Consider the following 25,580-nt stretch of genomic DNA (forward strand, 5'->3'; position numbering starts at 1 on the left):
AGAATGAGCTTTGTTGTTGGCGTCATGGCAGAGCCTGGAAGTAAGGCGGAGCAAAGAAAGCTTGAACTAGACAAAGAGGTAAAGCCATGTAAGCACGGGTGCGGCCTACACTTGTTGGTTTCAGCTTCAAACCAGCTAGAAAAAATAGGAAAGTTCATTTTCCGCCTTTGTTTCTGAGGACAATAAGCATACATTCATTAACGATAAATACGACATTGTTATTTGCAAAGCCTGCGGCAGGATTGTTTACCGGCCAGTTGTAATTCTGCTCTCAAGCAGTAGGGGGAGGGACTAATTGTTACAAACAAGTTCTGCATCCTAGCCTGGCTAGCCACTCTGTTTAATTCTGCACAGAGACTGAGTCTGGTAACTCTCGGCAAAGAGCACCATGAGAGGCGGTACTAGCCAGCTCAAAAATAACCAATCAGAAAAAAGTCGGAAATGACGGCTATATCGCGCAACGCTGTAGTTTATTTTTTTACCGGTAGTAAGATGTAATGATGATGAGGTCCTGCCCTAAGTGGAGGAGTTTAAGTATCTCGGGGTCTTGTTCACGAGTGAGGGAAAACTGGAGTGTGAGATCGATAGGCGGGTTGGTGCTGCATCTGCTGTGATGCGGGCGTTGTACCGGTCTGTTGTGGTGAAGAGAGAGCTGAGTCAGAAGGCGACGCTCTCGATTTGCCGGTCGATCTACGTTCCTACCCTTGCCTATGGTCACGAGCTTTGGGTAGTGACCGAAAGAACGAGATCGCGGATTCAAGCGGCCAAAATGAGTTTTCTTCGCTGAGCGGCTGGGCTCTCTCTTAGAGATGGGGTGAGAAGCTCAGTCATCCGGGAGGGGCTCGGAGTAGACCCGCTGCTCCTCCACATCGAGAGGAGCCAGTTGAGGTGGCTCGGGCATTTGGTCAGGATGCCTCCTGGACGCCTCCCTGGTGAGGTTTTCCGGGCACGTCCAACCGGGAGGAGACCTAAAGGAAGACCCAGGACACGGTGGAGGGACTATGTCTCTCACCTGGTCAGGGAACACATTGGGATTCTGCGGGAGGAGCTGGCCCAAGTGGCTGGGGAGAGGGAAGTCTGGTCCTCTCGCCTTAGGCTACTGCCCCCGCGACCCGACTCCAGATAAGCGGATGAAAATGGATGGATGGAATGGATGGACGGTAATAAGATGACGTCCGGCGTACACGTAAATAATAGTTGTCGTCTTTGTAGTAAAAATGTAAGAACCCACAGAGTTATAAGCAATTCTCTTTTAATATTTGAACGAAAACTACAAGACAGGACAGTTTCCGACAGATGTGCGTGTTTGGGATTAAATTTAAGCCAAGAATGAAAAAGGTCGGTGCGTATTTGTAGAACATGTGCAAACGTCAGTCTCTGTGCAGAATTAAACCGAGAGAGTCTGGCTGGCCAGGCTAGCTGCATCCTGGATTTGGGTTTATTCTTCACCTCTAGTGCAAAGCTGAGAGGAATCGTCTCTGAAACTGAAGATTTCCTTTCAGAATTTATTTATATACCCAGAAACATTATTTATTATTATATTATTATTCATTTCATTATTTGTGTGCACATAACCAAAGTGATACAAAAGTTGTTTTTTTTCCTCATAATCTTCTGATTTGATTTTTTAATTTATTAGCAGTTGTGTTTTTACTTGGAGAGCGTTTTTAATAAAACAGGTGTACAGATGTAGCATGATATCTGGCATTTAAAGAGCATCATTTCTATAAGGATGCACTATTTCTTTGTATCATTATTACATATTATACACAGCAACTCCTGGGATAAATGTTTGAACATATAAAAAGTTCAACTCAAAGGTAGAGAAAACATCCTGAAGAGAGGAACCCGTTACAGACGAGTCAACGTTAAAACCGATTTTATGAAGCAGTTTCTGTGTTGTGATGCTCTAATTGTGTTTAGCTTTAATCTGTTTAAAATTGAACTTGTTTTGAAGCATTTGTGTAAAGGTTACAGGTAATTATCAGCTTTGTGAACAGCCTATGTTTGGAGAAATTGTTTTAATCACCACCAGGAGCTACATGTCGCTTGTTTTTTACTGAATCCAGGTGTCAGTTCTGGCAAGAATTTCTTCAATTTGTCAGAATAATTGTTGGAAGTGAAATGGTATTCATAGAATAACTAGCCGTTAGCATGTTAGTCATTTCTTCTCAGAGGCTGTTCTAGAAAATGGCAAGATAACTTTTCTACAACTCTTCAGACAGTCAGAGTATTGCTTTAATAACGTGTTTTTTCATTAAGAGATTTGCAGTCAGAAAATTGTAATGGAGTCGTTTCCTAATAAAGTTGTACATTTTAAATAAAATAGAACGACGTGAAACCAAATAAAATGTGCTTTTATTTGTTTTGGTCTTTTATTGCATTTTTCCTGAAGAAAAAAGACTAAAATCATCTGGAGACAAAGTCGTGATCTGATTAAACAGTAAAATGGTAAAAGGCCTGTATTTGTATAGCGCCTTGGGGTTCTACAACCCCCCAAGGCGCTTTACAACACAATCAGTCATTCACACACTCACATGCTGGTGGGGATGAGCTACAGTGTAGACAGCTGCCATGGTGCACACTCACAGAGCACCGGTGCCACTGGTCCCCCCAACCACCACCAGCAGGCAAGGGGGGTTAGGTGTTTTGCCCAAGGACACAACAGCAGCATTCTCTGGTCGTAGCCAGGATCGAACCTGCAACCTTCCAATTACTGGACAAAAATTCTTAAACTGTCAAGTAATTAAAATATTCTAGAAACAAACATCAGTTGTTTGAGCAGCAAACCAGAAGGGTGGTGGTTCAATTCAAGCCCGACCATGTACGATCCTCGACCATAATATTTGGTGTGTGTGTGTGTGTGTGTGTGATACACACACTGAAATTAAAAGCAACTGAGGTCAGAACAAAGAAAGCTTAAATTCTAAATTCAACATGGCTGCTTCATATGGGCTCATTGCTGCATTGAAAAAACTATATTCTCCATTCAGTGAAAATATATCAATGCGTCTCACATTATACGCTACACTCTCGACAGTTAAAAATAACAGCACAACATAAAACGAGTATCTGAGCTGAAAGTAGACCAAATCTAATTATAAGACACTGAATAGTCTCTTATAATTGAGCAAGAATTCCCTACATTTTTAGAGTTTGAACAGTTTCTCCACCATTCCAGAGCATTGATGCTCACTGACCCATTAGCTTTTACTGACTGCTGACGCTCCCTGGCGGTATAGGCGTTTCCTGTTTTCAGTGTTGCACTACGTGTAGCTGTTTGGTGTTTGTGGCTTAAAACTGATTTAATTTCTCTGTACTAGCATATCTCTGAGTTATTGTAGCACATAAGCAGGCTAAAACACACAATTTTTGTTGTTACACCTAGCTTTTAGGGAACCATTTGAGTTTGTACGCAGTTTATTTGGTGTTGAACAGTTTGCTCGTCCAGTTAGCTTAGCCTCAGCACAGCTATGGCTACTTCTGTCTCTGCTTCTCCATCTCCTATCTCTTGCTCTCTGTGTCAGATGTTTAGTTACTCCTCTGCCTCCTTTAGTGATAATGGTACCTGTAATAAATGTAGCATTTTTGTAGCTTTGGAGGCGAGGGTGTCGGAATTGGAGGCCCGACTCCACGCTGTTGAAAAGCCCGAAAACAGCGGTAGCTACTTAGCTAGCGCGGGGCTAACTAGCTCAGAGCCGCCCCGTAGCGGTCCTCCAGCAGAACCCGAGCAGCCGGGACCTCAGGCCAGCTGGGTGATGGTACGCAGGAAGCATAGAACCCAGCCCGTGGGCCACCACCAACCCGTCCACGTTTCTAATAGATTTTCCCTGCTCAGCGACGCATCCACTGACAAGCCGACTCTGTTCATTGGCAGCTCCATCGTCAGAAACGTGGCATTAGAGGCTCCAGCAACCATAGTTAAATGTTTACCTGGGGCCAGAGCGGGCGACATTAAATCTTACCTGAACCTGCTGGCTAAGGATAAGCGTAAATACAGTGAGATTGTTATTCACGCTGGCGGTAACGACACCCGGTTACGCCAATCGGAGGTCACTAAAATTAATGTTGCTTCAGTGTGCAAGTTTGCCAAAACAATGTCGGACTCCGTAATTTTCTCTGGCCCCCTGCCCGATCGGACCAGTGACGACATGTTTAGCCGCACGCTGTCCTTCAACCGCTGGTTGTCTAGGTGGTGTCCTGAAAACAACGTGGGCTACATTGATAATTGGAAAACTTTTTGGGGAAAACCTGGTCTGATGCGAAGAGACGGCATCCATCCCTTTGGATGGAGCAGCTCTTCTTTCTAGGAACATGGCCAGTTTTATTAGTCCTCCATGACAAACCAGGGTCCAGACCAGGAAGCAGAGTCGTAGTTTAACACACCCCTCTGCAGCTTCTGTACTGTTACCCACCCACTACCCCATAGAGACAGTGTCCTGCCCACGGCCAAAATCACACAGATTAAATATCAGGCTTAATAAAGCAAATAATGGAAATCTCATAAATATTAGAACAAATTCAACTGAGCAGAAAATTAGAAAAATTAAATGTGGGTTGTTGAACATTAGATCTATTTTTTCTAAGACTGTTAGTTAATGACTTGATTTGTGATAATCAGATTTCTTTGCTCTCTCTCACAGAATCCTGGCTGCAGCAAGAGGACTATGTTAGCTTAAATGAGTCGACTCCTTTAAATTATTTAAATCATCATATTGCACGAAGTACAGGGCGAGGAGGAGGAGTAGCAACCATTTTTCATTCGGACTTATTAATCAATCCCTTACCAATTAATAGCTACAGTTCGTTCGAACATCTTATTCTTAGTTTTCCTAATCCAGATTGCAAAACTATAAAACCACTCTTGTTTGTAGTTTTATATCGTCCACCAGGCCCTTACTTTGAGTTTTTGGATCAGATCTCTGATTTTTATCTGATTTGGTGCTAAATACTGATAAGGTCATTATAGTGGGGGATTTTAACATACATGTGGACATTGAAAATGATAGCCTCAATGTAGCCTTTAGTAATAGCTTAGACTCAATTGGTTTTACTCAAAGAATACATAGCTAGTCAATCACCTGACCTGAATGGCATTACATTAATCTCCGAGAACCACGTAAGGAACCTTGGTGTTATCTTTGACCAGGACATGTTATTCAAATCCCAAGTTAAACAGGTTTGTAGGATTTTCTTTTTCCACCTTCGGAATATTGCTAAGATTAGAAGCATCCTTTCCAGGAGTGATGCTGAAAAACTAGTTCATGCATTTATTACATCAAGACTGGATTACTGTTAATCATTACTCTTAGGAAGTCCACAGAATGTAGTTAAAAGTCTTCAGCTTGTCCAAAATGCTGCAGCTAGAGTTCTGATGAGAATTAAAAAGAGAGATCATATCTCTCCTGTCTTAGCTTCCCTACATTGGCTACCTGTTAAATTCAGAATAGATTTTAAGATCCTCTTTCTCACATATAAAGCTCTTGATAATCAAGCTCCATCATACATCAGTGATCTGATTGTTCCATGCGTTCCTAACCGAGCACTTCGCTCACAGACTGCAGGTTTACTGGTGGTTCCCAAAATATCTAAAATTAGGATGGGAGGCAGATCTTTTAGTTATCAGGCTCCTCTCCTATGGAACCAACTCCCAGTCTTAGTCCGTGAGGCAGACGCCTTGTCTACTTTTAAGACTAGGCTTAAAACATTTTTATTTGATAGGGCCTATGGTTAAAATCAGATGTTAGTCCAGATCTGGACAAGTGGGGGAGTAGAGGGAGGTGGAGTGTACAGTCGGTAAAGACGGCTCTCCCTTGCCCTGCCTCCAACATGCCTCCATCTAAAAGGCTAGGTTATCCAGAGTTATCTCTGTAGTTATGCTGCTATAGACTTAAGCCTGGTTTATGCTTCTCCGTCAGCTCCGCAAGGGACAGACACGCACGGATTGACGGAAGCGTTTTGCTCTTTTACTTCGTCTCCTGGAGAGTGTTGCAAAGCAATTGCCTGGCCGGACCACAGAGGGCGTAGCGCTGTTCTGTGGTATCATGTCATGTATCGGTCCAAGATAGTATGTTTATATTGTGTTTTTTGTGTATATAAGAGACTTTTAACACGGACGTATTTGTCTCTCATTCTCCCACCGCTTCATGCGCGCCCTACCTCTAAACCCACGTTTCCTGTCATTTCCGTCCACAAATAAAACGCTTGCTGCGCATCTTTTCACTCCTCCAGTCACGGGAGGATGAAACGTTCATATTTTTAGAGTTTTTTCGCGAGGCATTCTTCAAGCGTTTCCGTGTCTGCCGCTAGTTATCCTCGGCTCTCTCTGCAATGACGGCGCTGTAAACAACAGCGGCGTCCTGACCAATCACAAGCTTGCGTAATCCGTTTCGTTCGACGGATGTTTAAAAAAGTGGGCTCGACTCCGTACGTACTTGCGTGCATGCCAGATCCCTACGCAACGACGGATAATGGCGTTGCGTGTGCTCCGCACTGACTCAGACAGAGAAGCATTAATCAGGCTTTAGACTGCTGGAGGATACACTGACCACTTTTCACACTCTACTACTTTCTTCTACAATCTGCTCTTTAACTGTATTATTTTCTGCAATTTCAGCTATTAACTTTATTTTTTCTCTAAGTGTTTTTCTCCCCAGAAGAAGCTACAACAATGTTCTGCTGAGCTGTGGTGGCCTCATGGAGGGGGCCATCGTCTAGCACACTGCTGCTAACCACTTACTTTCTCCCTCTCCTGATAATAACTTTTTGCTTTCCTTGACGTTGGATGTGCTAATAATAGTTTACCCGTTTAACAATAGATTCACTAGGATAAATACAATAAAGTTTATCTCTCGCCAAATAGAATAATTACTAAGCAATCACGGTGTAACCATGGACACATTGCTTGGTGTGTGTGTGTGTGTGTGTGTGTGTGTGTGTGTGTGTGTGGGTGTGTGTGTGTGTGTGTGTGTGTGTCTGCTCTGTCTTCTCGATCCCCAGTGAGTCGTGGAGGATGGCTGCTTATACTGAGCCAGGATTCTCTGGAGGTTTCTTCCTGTTAAAAGGGAGTTTTCCTCTCCACTGTCGCTATATGCTTGCTTAGTGTGAGGATTGTTGTAAAGTCACTGACACTAGTCAGTGACTTGATGCAACCTGCTGGGGTCCTCATATAGGAAACATGTTTTCTGATTGGCTTAATGAACTGACCTGAATTGGAATGTTTATTATGTGACGTGCCTTGAGACGACTCTTATCGTGATTTTGTGCTATATAAATAAAATTGAATTGAATAGAATTGAACTGAATAGTACAAACATCTTTTCAGCTATTAGTTAAACAAATAAATGGCTTGAGTTTGCTCAAGTTTGACTTCTGAAATAATTTCTTTTAACCCTCCCACTGTTACGCTACAACTAATGGTCTAAGTTGAGGGACTGCCACGTGGACCCCAGTGGATAAACCATCAACCCTGCTCAATGATCAACTTTCCTGGTGGGGTCACCCATGAAGACAGTGGGAGGGTTAAATATTTCCACAATGTGTGCAGCCAACCAAGCTGTAGTAGTTTCAAATAAAAGCTTCCACAAAGAAGAGTTATCATAAAGTATTTATCCTGTTTTACATGCTTTCTAACATCAGAGTGGATGTTTCCTAGAAACTCTGTTGTCCATGAATAAAGATTACAAAATTGACTGACGGTGCCTGTGGTCAAACCATCGACATATATACTGGACAGTTCGTTTCCGTAGGCTCCAATTATACATTTTTGTGCCAAAATTGGAGGTGGCCACTCCTTGGACGCTCTATTAGTGCAATTAATACCACAGCAAGTCATTTTGTCCAACAATTGCACAAACAATATCCAAAAAGAACGCACAAACGCTACAACTACTGGTCTAAGTTGAGAGACTGAAAATCGCAGAACAGTTTTAGGCCGAGGCTCTACTGAGGCCTTTCCCCGGAGATAGATCTGTGGTCACGTGGGTCTAATGCTCATTAATTATACAGAATTTTACTTTTAATACACTTAAACAGAAGAGTGAGAAAAAAATTCACCCCCTCAGAGTTGTCATGAGTGTAAACTAGATCATTTAAACAAAAAAACGTTTTGGTACCAGGCTGTAAACATGTTTATTTCTGCTGTGAAATTGGTATTTTTAACATGGGAGTCAATGAGGATTTCCTCGCTTCTGATACCAGCCTCCAGCGGATGAGGGTGGAACTGCAATTTTTGGTATCTCCGGGTTTGACTCAATTTTAGAGCCGCATTGTGGGGGCTTGGGACCGAGCCAACGCGAGGGGGAGGTTTCAGCTACCAAGGTGGACGTTAAAAGTAGAGGGTATTTGTAACCTCCCCCTCACCAGATGGTATGTTCTAACATTCCCCTTGGGCGACAAATACAAAAATTCACAGTCAGAATGCATGGGAAACAGACGCTTGATCACAGTGAGAGTAACGTTTTAGGTAGCAAGTGTAGGAGCCAAAAAGCAGTGTTCTGTGTACGTGCATTTTGACAAGATGTTTATCAGCCCAGCATCCTGTGTACGTGCACTTTTAACATCTTGATTGTCCAGCTGCTGCGTACGTGCTCAACAACATGTTGTTCAGTCCAGCTTATGTAACTTCCAGTAAGTATTGGCTTACTTTGACCATATTGGGTAATAAAACAGCATCCCATCATTTCCCGAAATCATGAGGGTGGGGGCCAGAAGAGTATAACCGATGCTGCGTGGTGTAGGAGAGAGGGCTTTGCAGCAGGTTTCCAGCCGAGGCATTTAGTTCGAGGCTGAAGGCTGTCCCCATGAAGTGTTGGTGATGTATTGCTGAATTGTACAAATAAAGCCCCACGCTGAGTTTGGATAAACTGTCTCTCTCTTGTTTTTGATAAGGAAAAAGAACCACATTTGGTGACCACGAAGCGGGGAGTGGAGGTGTGCTCTTCGGATCGTTTCTCAGTCCACTGAAACTTGACTCCGGGGCCCTTATAGGTAAGAACAACTGAGCTGAGACCCAGACATGACTTAAAACCACCTATTCGATACACTAATGATGGTCAGTACCCAATTTTAATTAAGGGCACAAGAGCTAATTATATTCCCTGGCAGAGCCTCGACCTCACTGGTTTGGTTTCGCGGCTGCCCGAGATACAAGATGGCGCTGGAAAGTGGATTCGGGCCTTCGAACAGGAGACAACTGGGCTAATGCTTGCCCTTGGAGATCTCAAAGCTATTTTGGCTCGAGTTGTTGGGACATCAGCTATGGGAACATTGCTCGCATCCAATGGAGTCCAATGGATGCTGGACCCAATGGCTGACGGCACGGAGTTTAACACACACAGAAATGCACTCTGGAACATACTAAGAGCAGCATATCCCAACAGGATTGACCCCAAAGCCTTGAAAGGTGAGCCACTTTCAGAGACTGAGAGTCCTGCGTCATTTGTTGACAGGCAGCTCAGACGGTGGAAGCTGGAGACGGAGGAGGGTCCTGAGGGGACGCCAATAATGACTTCTCTGTTCCGAACATCCCTGATTTCCACTCTCCCGACTCCTGTGCGAGACAAACTGGAGGATGTGGTGGGACTGGACTCAATGCCACATGCACAGTTCAGAGACCATGTAGTCCACGCAGTGGACCGCTATCGGAAAGACAATAACAAAATGATTGAGCAAGAAAAGTGTGCTCAAAGAAAACTCACGCAGCTGCACATAAATGATCTCCAGAGCAAGGCAAAAACTCAGGCAGCAGTGGTGAAAAGTGACAGCCAAGTCCAAGCATTGCAGACAGCTGTGGCCCCGCCTCAAACTCCATCTCAACCGGTTATCAATGTCTACCCAAACCAGTATGGTAGACAGCAGCCCGGACCACAGAGACGATTTCCAAATCGTTTCCCCAATCGCTACCCAACTCGACAAGGCTGGGTGCAGCAGAATCGACCCCCACTTCCAGGTTCATGTTGGGGGTGTGGCCAGATGGGTCACCTGTATCGAGACTGTCCGAATCCAATTCCAAACCCTGAATGGTCTGGGCGTGGTCGTGGAACACGACCAAACCGGGGAAGAGGAGGTCCAGTTAATCCATGGGCAGCACAACAAGGATTCTAGGGATGCCCGGAGGGCCCTGGGGGGGAGGAGCAACTACCAATTTTAACAGCTAACGCCGATAAAGAACCAGTGATCAATGTTAAAATAGAAGGCAAATCAGTCCCAATGTTAGTTGATACTGGGGCAACCTACTCGTGCATAAAATCAAATTATGCAACTCATCTCCCCATGTCTGAGAAAAGCGTAAAGACAACAGGGTTCTCGGGAGCAAAACAAATAAACCCCTTAACAGCTCCAGTAAAACTAGCAGTTGATGACAGTGAAATCGTAATCCCAATTCTGATTTCAGACCAAACTCCAGTTAATCTACTAGGAAGAGATGCATTGTGTAAACTAAAAACAAAAATCTGGTGCACACCAGAAGGAATTTATGTAGATAGCTCTGGAATAAACTTTCAAATGACTGCTCAGACAAAACACGCTAAGGTCTACTGGCTTGGTGACATTAACAAGCCAGTCTACGAGATGTTTCAACAATGGGAGAAATTTATTGAAGCTCAAATTCCAGAAGCTACTGTACCATTCAGTGACTATCACTGCACAATGACTTATGATCCATCATGCAGTAGAATCTTTGAAGAAAAATGGGACAAAGAAACAAAAGACTTGCACGTTAGGCTAGTGTCACAATACATCGTGATAGGACAGCAAGGTGCAGCTGTGAATGTGGAAGAAAACCCATTTATTGAAAAATGGCACACTGTGCCAGAATCAGCACCACACATTACCTTAATGGTAAACAAAGGCTTTGAGTCAAAAGATCTTGGACCAATGATGTTAACAGCAACTAAAACAGAGTGGCAGAAAACAGATAACCCGCTAATCTACACTACAAAAAATGCAGAAATGATTAAAATTCTCTGCGGTACCACCATGATGTCAAAACCACAGGTTGTAACAGTCGCAAACAAAAAACACATGCAGGGTGTAGCAGAATCAGAAACAGTTCAAAACGAGTTGAAAGCTGACATGCTAAAACAGATTCCAGACCAGCTATGGTCCAAACATGACACGGATGTTGGACTGGTAACATCGGCAACTCCAGTTCAAGTGGAATTGAAGCCAAATGCAAGACTGCCTTATCGACCCCAATACCCACTAAAGCCAGAAGCAGAAGAGGGTATAAATGCAACTATTGAAGGTCTAATTCAAGCAGGAGTACTAAAAGAAACCTATAGCACATGTAACACTCCAATTTTGCCAGTGCTAAAAGCAGACAAGCTCAAGTACAGACTGGTACATGATTTAAGAGCTGTAAATGAAGTGATCACTGACTTTGACGCAGACGTGCCAAATCCAAGCACATTACTGAGTAACATCGATGGGGAAGCTAAATACTTCACGGTAATTGATCTGTGTTCAGCATTTTTTAGCATCCCATTGGCCAAAGAATCACAATATCTTTTTGCATTCACGTTTCGTGGTAGACAGCTCACGTACAGAAGGCTACCACAAGGGCTAAAACACAGTCCACACATCTTTAATCAAATTTTGAAACAGAGCCTCGAAGGCATCGAGGTGAACAGCACTGTGATTCAGTATGTTGATGACCTACTGATTTGCGCACGAACAATCGATGATTGCCATCGTGACTCCATTAAAGTCCTACAGAAGTTAGCTCGGGGAGGACACAAAGCCTCCCTGACAAAGCTTCAGTACTGCCAACCACAGGTAGAGTACCTAGGGAGAGTAATCTCCCATGGGACTGTCGCCATCTCACCAGAACACGTGGAAGGTGTGAGCAAAGCTCCACAACCACAAACTGTTGGACAAATGATGACATTTCTGGGAATGACTGGTTTCAACTCCGAGTGGATTGAAAACTATGCTGAAAAAACCGCACCACTTAGGGCACTGATTAAAGATGCTGGAAGTGAGTCTTTAAAATCGACTCTAAAATGGACAAATGAAGCTAAGATAGCTTTTGAAACTATCAAACAAGACATGCAAACTGCGCCAAGTTTAGCAACACCTGACTACACAAAACCATTTTTGCTGTACGTCGCAAACAGACATGACATGTATGCCTCTGCAGTGTTAATGCAGGACACATGCAGTGGACGTCGGAAACAACCTATTGCGTACTACAGTGCAAAACTTGACAATGTGGCACAGGGATGGCCCCCTTGTTATCAAGGATTGGCTGCTTTGCATTATGCTTATGAGAAAGCCTCAGTGATAACAATGGGATATCCTGTCACCATCTACACACATCACAAAATATCTGAACTAATCAACCGAGGGAAGTTTGTGTTAAACCAAGCAAGATGCCTGCAGTATATGCAACTACTGACATATCCGGACGTTGTCATAAAGAGGTGTACCACGACAAACCCTGCTAACAGTGTTCCCTTTGAGTTCGAAGGAGAACCACATTGCTGCATAGCTGAGGTATCTAGATACACTAAGCTAAGGCCTGATTTGGAATCTACTCCTTTCGATCAATCTGATGTCACCTATTTTGTTGATGGTTCATGTTTTAGAGACTACTTAGGAAACCATGCAGCGTTTGCTGTTGTGGAAAAAGTAGATGACAGATTTGAAACAGTAAAAGCTGAAAAGTGTAACCAACCCTGTTCTGCACAGCTAGCGGAACTCAAAGCCCTGACCGAAGCTTGCAAGTTGGCAAGTGGCCAGGTAGCAACTATCTACACTGACTCTGCATACGCACATGGTGTTTGCCACCTGTTTGGAAGTGTGTGGAGGCAAAGAGGTTTTAAGAAGACGGACGGCACACCCATCCTTCATGGAAAGCAGATCAACGAGCTGATCTCAGCAATGATGCTTCCATCGAAACTGGCCATTGTAAAATGCCCTGCACACCGCAAGGGTAACTGCGATGTCATCAGAGGCAACAATGCAGCAGATGAGGCGGCAAAATCTGCCTCCAGGTGTGAAGAAGCCATTTTGACACCTGTAATATCATTAGAACCTGTAATAACACCAGAAGACATCATTTTGATTCAGGAAAAGGCAGAGAAAAGCGAGCAGCAGTGTTGGAGAAAAAGAGGTGCAACAATGGACTCAAGCGGCTTGTGGAGGTCTCATGAGGGCTTGATCGTTGCACCTGTCTCCCTGCTGACAATGCTAATCTCAGAGAGCCACGGTCCTGATCATTGTGGTCGTACAGAGGTTCTGAAAAGACTTAACAAACAAGGTTACTGGTCACCCTACCTAAAAGCCATGGTTGAGGAAGTAATAGATCAGTGTGACATTTGTGCTGAGAACAATGTAAAAAAGGGCATCACAGTCCCAGCGGGACACATTCCAGTGCCCGAAGGTCCTTTCAAACATTTGGTCATTGACTATGTTGACATGATTAAGTCTGTGCATGGGAAACGGTACATGTTGGTGATCATTGACAGATTCAGTCGGTGGATCGAAGCCGTTCCCTCCAAAGATCTAGGTTCAGAAACAGTGGTAAAGTTTCTAGTCAGAGAAGTGATTCCTCGCTTTGGTATCCCGTCGGAAATAAGCTCGGACAATGGTCCTGCTTTTGTTGAAAAAGTCCTTAAAGGTGTGTTGCAACAACTAAGGATAAAGCAACGATTAGGATCAGTTTATCACCCCCAGAGCCAAGGAATGGTCGAGCGAGCGAATCTGACGTTGAAGTCTAAAATCTGCAAAATCTGTGCTTGTACTAACCTTAACTGGGTTGATGCATTGCCGCTTGCCTTAATGAGCTATCGCATGCAAACTAACAGAAGCACGCATCTTTCACCTCATGAGGTCCTAACAGGCAGGCCAATGCCAGCTCCTCAGCTCAGAGGACCCCACAAGGGGCCTTCACTGGAGCAGCTAGAGCTTGAATTCAAAAGCTATATCAAGCAACTAACCAGCATCCATAAAGCCATCTATTTGCAGGAAAAGAGAAAGGAGCTCGTCTCTAGCGCAGGCGCAGACGGGCCAGTAGTTCCTGGAGACCAGGTGTACATCAAAGTTTTCAGGAGGAAGTGGCACGAACCGCGGCGAGAGGGTCCCTACAAAGTGGTTCGAGCAACGCCAACGGCAGTCCAGGTCGAAGGAGGATCGACGTGGCATCATCTGACACACTGCACGAAAGTCAAAGACAAAACTCAGGGCAGTATTGTGTCTGACGTAACAGACCGGCATGATGGCCGAGGAAAAGAAGGGCGTGCTAAGCCTGATAACAGTTCTGTTTTGGATGACACTAGGGGGTCTGATGGTGGGGTTGGAGGAGGTGAAGATGGAGACGATGGCCGAGGAGCAGATCGTCGACCCATCACAAGAGCATACGCTAGACGACTTGGTCAACGACGAGGCAGCACACCGTGATCAAGTTAAGTACAATCCAGCAGGCCGGATGCAACATAGGTCAGCATCCTTGCCTGCATTCGACGTAGCAGTTGTTAAAACTGGTGTTACAACCACGATTCCAAATAATGTTTTGACCACAATTAAGATAAATAAAATCCCTGACAGTGTGACCACAGTTCCAAATAATGTTTTAACTACTAGCGCTACTACTACTACTACTGTAATCCCTGATGTTTTGACTACCACAGCTCCTGTTGAAGAGGGGAGGTCCGACTGGAGCTCTTCCTCTCACTTACAGCTAGTGACTCCACTGATTTTAAGACCTGAAACAACGCCAGTTAGCAAGTTAAGAAGTGTAACTACTAAGCCACCTGTTAGTACTACAACTCCCACAGGAGATGTAGCTGTGAAATCTGATTTTCCCACAGAAGCCTCTGGTAGTAACCATGTTTGTAATCTTACTCAGCAAGACCAAAATGAACAAGAAGTGACCAATCGCAAAGCTGTGCCTAAGCCACTATTTGGGCCGATTAGACCTAGGCCCGGGAGTAACACAGGACCTATCTCCCCTAGAGCGGGCAGACCATTGCCGATAGAGGATAGGCTTTGGGATGCCGCCGTGCAAAATAGTTGGTATAAATGGGCTTTGTATACGACGAGAGAAATGACTCCTAATGACTGCATAGTGTGCGCTCAAGCACCCGGAATGTTACCTGAGGTTGTTCCAGAAAAATATACTTCTAGTGAATGTGCCATTACACAACGACGCACTTGTAAGACTAGAAAGGAAATAGAGATAAATAAAAAGATTCCACCTATTCTTAAGTTGCCATTGTGCGGATTCCACTGCAGATTGCTCCATGGTACACGAGATAAGCACAAATATGTTAAAAAATATGCAGAATATAACATCTTAGAGGAATGTGCTGAATTTGCGATCCAAACAGACCAAAATGGTCCTCCAACGGACTACAAAATTGATTATAGTGCTGATTATGAATGTTTTGCAAGTGGAGGTTTCGCTGACAATGGAGGAGTGGACGTAGGTAATACATCTGTCAACTGTAACGTCACTTGGGTATTATCCTGGTTCCCGCATGCAAATATGACGCCACTTCTCATTGATACCCCTGTTTGGTATGAAAACCCTGTAACTCTTAGTCAGGACTGTGATAACATATCGATGACGATCCCCACTCTGGATCTCATAGGTGAGCAAGACATTCCAGTGGCCGACAGCTACTGGATGTGTGGTGGTGATGTTTTAATGAATGTTTTGCCAAGTTTTTGGGTTGGGTTGTGTACGCTAGTACGTATGAAAGTTCCAGTGACTATCTTACATGAAGGTGTGAGTGAATTACTTCAGTTGGAGACTACCAATAGACATAGGACAAAGAGGTATGATGTGTTTGATCATAAAGTGCATTTAAACGCCATAGGACTGCCAACAGGAATTCCCATAGAATTTCAAGCAAGAGATGAGGTAGTAGCTGGTTTAGAGTCAATTCTTCCTTGGATAACAATAAATAAGAATGTGAAATGGATCAACTATGTTTATTTTAATCAGCAAAGAATCTTAAATTACACAGTAAATAACCTTGGCCTCTTGGGTGAACAACTTCATGCCACAGTCAAGATGACTTTGCAGCATGACCAGGCTTTGGACTGGTTGCTGGCCGAGAAAGGTGGGCTCTGTAAGTTTCTGAACTCCAGTGGGCAAGAATGTTGCACCTACATTCCAAGTAATACGGCCCCTGATGGTGCATTTACTGAAGGAATGAGGAAATTGAAAGATTTAAAGATAGAGCTGAGGGAGAATGCAGGCAGGGAAAGCTGGTCCTTAGACTCCTTAGCCCTCAAATTGGGTCAGTGGGGAGCTATTTTGGTAAAAGCAGGAATTAGTGCAATAGTAGTACTAATTCTGATTTCTCTATTGGCATGTTGCATCCTACCTGTTGTGAGGAGACTGTGGGAGCGAACTCTGGCTGCCCAAATGAACCTTGCTGCGTCGTCTCAATACGTGCAAATGGAAATGGCCGCAATGGACTCAGCACGACACCCAATGTGCCTGAAGAACGGGACGGCTGATGAGATGGCAGTGGAGTAAGCTTTGCGTCTCATCAGAGATGTTGTTGTTGTGGTTACATGCACTCGACTAAGGAATCGGCCTCGAAGTCCTCTTCCAGCGACAAGACCCCTGCAGCAGTCATCAATGAAACTGAACTTGACTCTTGTGTTTTCTTCACTCCGTTTCTTTTTTCCAGCTCTGCAACTGAGACTCTGACTCCGTTCTCTATTTCGGTTGAGCAGTTGTGTAGTTACATTTAGTATATTCGTATATTCATTACATTTACTGTTGTGTTTAACTTTTTATAGGTTTAGTCACATCAACATCTCCCAGTTGTTCATTCGTATCCACGTAAATCATTTATTTCATATGAGTTTGTATTTTTGACTGCATATTCACATACAGTTACTGGTTGCAATATTGCTAAGGGTAATTAATGCACGATCGTACTCATGATTTTTTTTATTCTCTGTTGGAAGGTATCATCACTTCATTTTCTCTTATGTGTGTTCTTTTGTTAATTCAATGTTACCTAATGTCTGCCATATACTTAGGCTAGACTTGTATGCTCACTCTGTGCGTTACGTGATCGTCCTGTTGGGGCAGGAGGTCAAGGGGGAATTTTCCTGTTAAGAACAGCGGACAGGTTTTTCGCCCTCTTACAGTGTGCGCATGCATTTTTGATGTATTGCTGGGGTGGTTAGAGACGTCACATTCCATGTTGTGTCTTGCAGCTGATACTTACTTTGCAGTTACTTCGTCGTTACATTTATATCTATATAGTTTGGCTGAATACTGCAGTATATTAGTCATTTTGTCATTTAACACCCATTTACTGGTCTATGTTAACATTCATTTATGTGTTATGTTATTTGTTATGTAGCCAGCTTGTTTATGGGGGTGGACACCCCCATGGGGGGGATCTGTAGGAGCCAAAAAGCAGTGTTCTGTGTACGTGCATTTTGACAAGATGTTTATCAGCCCAGCATCCTGTGTACGTGCACTTTTAACATCTTGATTGTCCAGATGCTGCGTACGTGCTCAACAACATGTTGTTCAGTCCAGCTTATGTAACTTCCAGTAAGTATTGGCTTACTTTGACCATATTGGGTAATAAAACAGCATCCCATCATTTCCCGAAATCATGAGGGTGGGGGCCAGAAGAGTATAACCGATGCTGCGTGGTGTAGGAGAGAGGGCTTTGCAGCAGGTTTCCAGCCGAGGCATTTAGTTCGAGGCTGAAGGCTGTCCCCATGAAGTGTTGGTGATGTATTGCTGAATTGTACAAATAAAGCCCCACGCTGAGTTTGGATAAACTGTCTCTCTCTTGTTTTTGATAAGGAAAAAGAACCACACAAGAGGCTTAAGGTTAGGATGAGGGTGAGGGGAAGGTTATAAATAGCAAACGTTAAGGTTTAGGTGCGGTTAAATGAGCTGGTTAGATGCCGCATCAGCGGACATCCCATCGCGTCAGTTTTACGCTGCATTGGGATCTGCGGTCAGAAAAGGGAAAACCCCCTTTTCACACATAAGTGACGAAAAAAGGCACTTTTGACATCAAGGGTCTGACGCGGAGGGTCGCTGACCAAGCGTTTGTTTTTGATGCGCTGGGAGTGAGAATGTGTTGTTCGAACAGGGTTGGAAGAAATTAAACCAATGTAGCTACTAGCTAACTTAGCTAACCCAAGAAGCTAAGAAGGGCTTCGGGGACCTTGGGGTAGTCCGCTTGCACAACCGACTGGAGATTTGATGTGGACTGGGACTATTAAATTACAAGCAGAGCTAGACCGCTGCAACTGGGAGCCCTGGCCTTCCAGATCAGCTCATTGTCCATGGGTGGAGATCAGCGGGACATTGGTTACATGCCGACCCCTGCATGCTAACGCGGAAAAACAACTCCAACAGCGTTGCTCCACCGCATTTTTCTTCATATAAATGCCCAGAAAAACTGGTAGCTTTGGGTTAGCGTGTAGCTAATGTCTCGTTGATCTCCAACTGCGGAGAATGAGCTGATATGAAAGGCCAGGGCTCCCGGTCATGTCATTTGGAATCGTAGCATGTCCAAGGAAGGTCCCGTCCAGCACTAAGTTCACATTTTCTTTATAAAACTCCCCAAAACAGCTTTCTGTTGGAGGCGATGACAGGAGAACAGTCCACACTTAACATGGGAAAATGGTTTGCTGCCAAATGAAATAGCCAATAATAGTAGAGCCCTTCTGTGCCGAGAAGGACGGGATCACTCTTGGACATCCTACGATTCCAAATGACTCCAACATGACTTCAGCCTCGCATGGGAGCCTGTCCACGTGTCGCCTGCCCCGGGAAATGGGAACAGCCAGCCGCCTGCTCTAGCAACTCTTCTCGGGCAGGAGACAGAAGACGAGCATCCACTCAAGTTTCTTATCCAGCCAGCAGCACCACTGACATGTTTGACCAAGCAGTTACACAGCATCCCCCCCCCCCTCCCCCCCCAACTCCAGCTAAAGAATGAACACCATAATGGCTGCTTGATGACAATACATATAAGATGGGCAAACCCTCTGCACCGTCATTTGTAGGTTTCTGAAGAGTGTAATTGAAGCCCAGTTGGCAGCTCCCACCACCGACAATGTGGTCATGTGACACGTCTCGTAACTCCGAGAAAAGACAGACCAAGTAAAAGTCTGCGTAACTTCACACATCACCTCATTTTATTACAATTTTTGAAGCCTTCATAATTTCATGGTTGAGAAAGTATTGAAGTAAGAATTTGATTGAAGGTAAAACTTTATTTGATGGGACTTTAAGACAACTTTTCAAAAGTAGCAGTGCATTTTACAGGAAACGTTTAATTGGCATCTCCATAAAAGCATATGACAGAGCACTGTTCAACAAGCAGTGGCCGCTCCTTCACAGTCCGCAGCCTTTCACCTCTGTTCTTTGTCCTGGTTCAGTTATGTAAACGCCCTCCGCCGCCTCTAAGAAAATTACATCTCCTGAATAAATAATTGCTGCTTGCAAATCAAACTGCCTGCTTTGCTTTGTCAGTCTCATCCTCGCCTGTCAGGGAACAAATTCAAACAACTCAGTTGGCCTTAATTATTCATGCGAGGTCATTTTCCCTCTCAGCTTTTCGCACTTCATGGCTGGCGTTGCTTCTGCCTCCACAGGAATCAACGGAAGTAAAGCCTAAATATCATAAATTATGCAGAAACCATAAAGAAGAAAGAGACACTCAGCGTTAATGTGAAAAAAATGTTTTATCACAGAAGTCAACGTTTTTGTCTGCTGAAATTGTCTGATAATGGCTCTTAAACCATTATGATAGTTAATTCATTGATATCTGGTGTTAGGTAAAATTAAAAACCTTTTAACATGTTAATTAAAGACAACATTCACTCGATTTATTTTATTTATTAATTTTTTTTTCAATTTATTTGCAGTGGTCTCCAGTATGAATGAATGCCTTAAATCTCTGGAAAAAGCTCTGGCGCTCCTGTTTCGGGAACTAAAATTGATCCACGTTACAGCCGAGCTTCAGACGGCAAGTTTTGGAGTCTCCTGATATTTGGACATCTCACCTCTGATTGGCTAACAGCAGCGCAATTCTACCACTGACTTGCAATGTTGATGTTTTTATCTCCTCAAATAGCAAGAGCTTGGAGGAGTTCTGCTGTGTGGTGGAGTTACTAATGCTAACAGCTAGCTTCAACTAGTCGAGACATTCTCTGCTGTTTCCTGGAAGCTAATGAACAACAGCCTTTCCTGTCGCGAGTCAAGATGGGTGAGTCCATGAATGTGAAGGGACAGTGTGGCATAGTGCCTTTGTTCTAGTAATGCAGTTGAGGGACACAAATGGACCCTTGGCCAATCTTCGGACATGTGACTTACTTTTACCGTTTTTTTTTGGACTACTAAGCAAAGCTAAGAAAAATTGATCTCTGAGTTTAGATGTTGATAACATGAAACTAGAGGAGAGGTGGAAACATTATCATGATCAACATAAAAGGAAACAAACAGCTCTATTACGGTTGTTGTGGTTGTGCAAATAAGTCTGTTTCTCATAATCTGTTTTTTATATTTACACAAATTCGCCCAAAACACCAAATAAGAAGATATTCTGTTTCGTCACGAACAAAGACACTCACAGGTGTGTTACGAATGGGTCATGTTGAACATTGGGTCATTAAAACTTTTCTTTTATCTTTCGTTGCACAAACATCTTCTTCAAAAGGCAGAATCATCATCCAATGCGGACGATCTTTAGGACGTTTGTAGGAGATCCCTCTGAAATCTCTTTGCTAACTTTGGGGTTGATCCTAATTTTGTCTGAAACGGCTCAAGTGTCTGATCTGGCTCCACATGATTACTCAACTCTTAGCGTTCACAGCCTCGTGCTTTCTAAGTAAATGTTTTGCATCCACAAATAGCAGCTGATTAGTTTATCTGTCGGAATTGATTTGTAGCAAATTGTCCAAGCCCGCGGGGTTTTAGCAGCATTTCCCAACGCCAACCCAATAAACCCAAGCCACTGACCTTTTTGTTCTGGTCGTCGGCCTTGTTCAGCCCAACGTGATTACACACCCTAATGTCTCACAAACACACACAAAGAGGCTCTTGCAGTCACTGCCCACGAGGCATCCGAGGAGGAAACGCTTGAATCTGGTTTTTTAGTCCTCTCTCTGCAGCCTTCCCCATTAGTACGTCCTGATGCTCTCAGGATTTCTGTATCAAACCTCCTCACCAGCTAATAATGGAAGACAATCACCCCCTACGTGGTTACGTTATGATTTTATAACGAAGTCCAATTAGCTGGCGTGTTTAAGGGCAGCACCGGGGGCGATGACACAACATCATGAATTACATGAAGACGTAATGACTCCGCACAACATATTTGATCTGTCATTTCTCAATCTCACATCCTCGGTTGAGCCGCTTCCGGCTTCAGTTTAGTTTGTGGTCACGACTCGCCCAACGCGTACGGCTCCAGGACTCAAGATCATAGCGCCGAGACTCAACTTGACAAAGAGACACTTCTGATCTTCTAAACTTGGATTCTGTGAAAAGGTCAGGAGCAATTCCTGCTATACATGTCGTAGGCTGATCTTTTCAATAACCTCACACTTAATATTAATCCTTTCATAACTAAAAGGATTATATACCTTCATATGTTTCCCGTGGAAAGTGGCTTTGAGCAAATAATCGAGTGGAAAGGCACGGGCGTCATGAATGAAAATGGTCTGCAGCACCATCAGGGGTCTGGTGATGTGAGCTGAGGGCCTTTGGACCATATGTTCCATTATGTGTGACACTTAGGGCCCAAATGAGAGAACCAAACATCACTCACTACTGCTGGCACGCCACCACAGGGGCATTATGTTGGAATGAGCTGTGTTTTTTTGCCCTCCATTACTACCTGCTATCATTAAAGCGTAATCAAAGATAGTTGTTTCATTAATGCTGTTCCAGAGTCCAGGGGTTGATGAGAATAATAAATATGGGGAGAAAAAAATCATCTGCTTTTGACAGGGGAGTTCCTCAACTTAATGTGCTCTGGAGGGGGTCCCGGCACATCTGTGTGGAGCAGAAATGTGGGATTTGATTAGCTCTTGGAGGCAGAGCCAGATGAGACACTCGTCACACGCCCAGAAAGCCTTGACATTTTGGAAAATGAGTCACAAGGTTGCAGTAGTGTGGGCTGTGGAAAACTGGAGAGCCTTTGCTCAGCAAAACTTTTGCAGGATTGTCTCTCGTTGGTAAGCGAATGGGCGTCTTATGTAGATGTCGTGAGGCTTAGATAAAGTCACTCTTTATCATGAGTGTTTTATTAGTTCTTATATTTGCTTATCTCTTAAAGGAGACATAACATGAAAAACCCACTTTTTTATCCATTAACACAGTGTGTTTCACATTTTAAGTGTCTAAGTGAGCAAAAAGGCTTATATTATTCACTGGAGTTGCTATTTAGATATTTAATAATTAAGTTTTGGGCATATTTGTCCACCCGTTCAGTTTTTACATAATCTATTACATCAGTAATTAATTTAGTGAGGATAACTACCAAATATGGTAATGGCCCTCGGCTAAACACAGAGCCAATCCGCCATTTTTTCTTCTCGCTAAGATTTTTTGTAGTCCTATTGGAAAAATGCAGAATGTCTGGTTATTTTAGCCACACACAGCTCAAAACTGTTCCTCGTTTTAAGGAAGGGTGGTGTGGCAGTATTTAAACCCAGGAGCTGATGACACTACTGCTAAAAAAACACAGAAGAAAAAGTAGTGTGTTTGTGTTTGTGCTTGTGTGTGTGTGTGTGTGTGCGCGCGCGCGCGCGCGGTTCGTTCTTTCGTGTCTTCAGGCTAGTAAGTACTGAGGGCTTCATCTATCTAAAAGGAGTAATTTCCATCTGAATGTGGCAGCACCGGGACACAGCAGCAGAGCGGTAAGCTTCATATCACTCTAAAATGTCGACAAACTTTACTTTAGATTTACGGGCATTAGCAGCACTAAAGCGTTAGCATCCATCCGGCTTGCTATCGCTAGCACAGTATGCTAGTAAAGTTAGCACCCAGATTAATGCGGATTTGGCTGATTTTCGTGGAATAAAACGTGATTTCTGATCAACGCCTTCTTTTACACCAGATGATAACCTCCCACTGATTGTAACAGCAGAGAGCCTGTGTGTTATTCTACGTGAGTGTGATGTAATCTTAGCATCCAGTAAATAAAGTCCCATATCAGCTAAAATGCAGCGTGACAAAGTCATTAAAGTGCGTCAACACAGTGGATTTAATAGAGTAGTAAGTCTGTCTGCACTGCTCTCTAATGAGCTTCCTTTCATAAGGAATCATTTGTATAATTTTAGTGTCACTATTTTATTACATTTGTAAGAATATGAAGTCACTGCAGCAAAGTGAACTTGTGAACAAACACAAACGTGACTATAAACATGAAAGCTAAAGAAACGACTTTCCTAAAGCTGCTTGTAAACAAAATATGTCATTAATGTTATTGTCTATCATTGCAGAAAATGGCGATGACATCATGGAACTGGTCTTTGGAAAAGTTTTCCCTGAACCAACTCCGTTTCTAGATGAGGTAGAGAAGATCTGCATCTCACCAACTCTCTGGTCTCAGTATTCAGACAACGGAGGTCTCCCACTGTTATCCAGGACCAGTTTGAAGCCCACATACTGCCCCTCCCTCATCATCAGGAAACATCAATCCGTATCCTGAGGACAACAGAAGACGGCAGGAGGACAGGAACTCTGAGACCTAGACACCACCAGCACCGAGACACACAAATTACCTGTGTGCACAACGCCTGTTTAACTACTAAAGCCTGTTTAACTACTAAAGCCTGTTTAACTACTAAAGCCTGTTTATTATATTGTTCTACTTATTTGCTGTGAGGTTAATACTTAGAAAAGTTGTATATTAATGTAAACAATTTAAAAAAATCACTGATTGTATGTTTTCTTTTAGATGTAATGGTCCAAACTCAGCCTTGTAGACATTTATTGCATCCTGTAGGTAAATACACAGAACAGGCTCAGATCCAGGATGACCCAGCATGCACTTCTTCCATTCTGGCTGTTAGGGATTGTATCAATAACTCAATGCCTACTGATGTTTTCACTTAACGGTATTTATTTAGAATGCAGGTAAGATTTAACTATATTTGTTAGCAAAGCAGACTGATCTTGGGAATTTCACTGCAGCACTGATGTCCACCTCTCTGTACACATTAGAGAGAATTACCACTTTACAGCTAAACACATTTAATAAAGATATAGGCTACGCATTGCAGACAATAAAAACAAAGTTGTAAGCATTAGAATTATAATGATCACATTAAAGAACATTTGGAGGAATGTTCTTTATTTTTGACTCGAATCTCAAATCTTTAAATTAAAATGTAACTGCTTTTTATCCATTTTCAGCCATTAAGACACCCAATATTAAATAAGACTACTTATAAAATTATTTATAATTATATGTATGTATATATATAGATAGAGATCTTAAAAAAAAAGTATTCTTTTAATGGTGTTTTAATGAGCTGTATCATTTTTTAAAACATTTTTTATAGAAATAAATAAGCAAGCAGCATTCCTTGTGTGTGTGTGTGTGTGTGTGCGCGCGCGCGCGCACGTGCCTGCTAGCTTGTCCCTCCGTCGGCCGTGACGGGTGTGTGTGAGTGACTACAGAAAAATGCATGAGAGAGTTAGCAGCCTTGAAACAGCTTGATGAACTACCCTTCCCACATGTTTTAAAAATGCTAATATGCTATGCTAAATCTGCTATGCTAAATAATGATTTCTCTATAGAACTACAAAGTCCGACTGGGGGAGGAGAGTACAGGTCTGCACTATGGAGGGGGGCGGAGTTTACAGCTCCTCCTCCAGTTTAAAGAGACAGTACCCAAAAACGGCTCGTTCTCAAGACTCTCCTCAGAACAGGGGTAGATGAGGGTCTGTAGAGCAACAATAATGAGGAAATCAGACCAAAGAACTGCAGTTCCACTGTATTTAGACCCCAACTGAAGGATTTAGATGTAAAAAGGAATAACTTAAAAGCATGTTATGTCTCCTTTAATTGATTTTTTTTCTATCTTACCTTCTGCACCAAAATACTGCAGCAATTTCCTAATGTTGTGGCTTGGCACACCTATGGCAATAAAAACTTCTGATTCTGATTCTGTAGCTTTGTGCTCTCTAAGCTATGAGCAGCGATGATCGTTGAGCAAGTGTTTCCACGTGGCTTGAGCCGAGCAGAGTAGGTAGGTATGTGGGGATTAAAGAGTTAGTAGAAAAGATTCCCAAAGACAAAATGTTTTGTTGCAAGGACAAAAATGCTCGTTAATGCTTTCTTGGTGGTCTAGCCCGCTTCACAGTTGTGCCTGATTGGAGCAAAATTCTTCAGAATCATTAAGGTAAGAGCAAAGTTGCATTAGGAGTTAACTAAGAGTGCCGAGAGTCACCATATGAACTGTAATCAGATGCTGGAGTGTGGCTTGTGACAGGCTTATGAAGCAGGTGAGCAATCAACAGGCAAGGCACGCCCTTGTTCGGGGCAGTGGCGGTGCCAGGGGGGCGCTAGGGGGGCGCTATAGCTACCCCTGGATTAGTCATTGTACCCCCATAGCACCCC

At 43.4% G+C, this 25,580-nt stretch overlaps 1 protein-coding gene across 1 annotated transcript; it reads left to right on the top strand.

The window, feature by feature from the left end:
- The first annotated feature begins 3,254 nt into the window (after window positions 1-3,254).
- Window positions 3,255-4,527, top strand: LOC139063729 (uncharacterized). Its single transcript, XM_070546431.1, has one exon. The coding sequence runs from the start codon at window positions 3,474-3,476 to the stop codon at window positions 4,308-4,310; it is 837 nt and encodes a 278-aa protein (XP_070402532.1). The 5' UTR covers window positions 3,255-3,473; the 3' UTR covers window positions 4,311-4,527.
- The last annotated feature ends 21,053 nt before the right edge of the window (window positions 4,528-25,580 follow it).

Source organism: Nothobranchius furzeri, chromosome 2, assembly GCF_043380555.1.
Source record: "Nothobranchius furzeri strain GRZ-AD chromosome 2, NfurGRZ-RIMD1, whole genome shotgun sequence".
Classification (NCBI taxonomy): Eukaryota; Metazoa; Chordata; class Actinopteri; order Cyprinodontiformes; family Nothobranchiidae; genus Nothobranchius; species Nothobranchius furzeri.

Excerpts from the sequence above, each read along its gene's own strand:
- LOC139063729 (XM_070546431.1), top strand. The coding sequence starts at position 3,474 with ATGGCTACTTCTGTCTCTGCTTCTCCATCTCCTATCTCTTGCTCTCTG.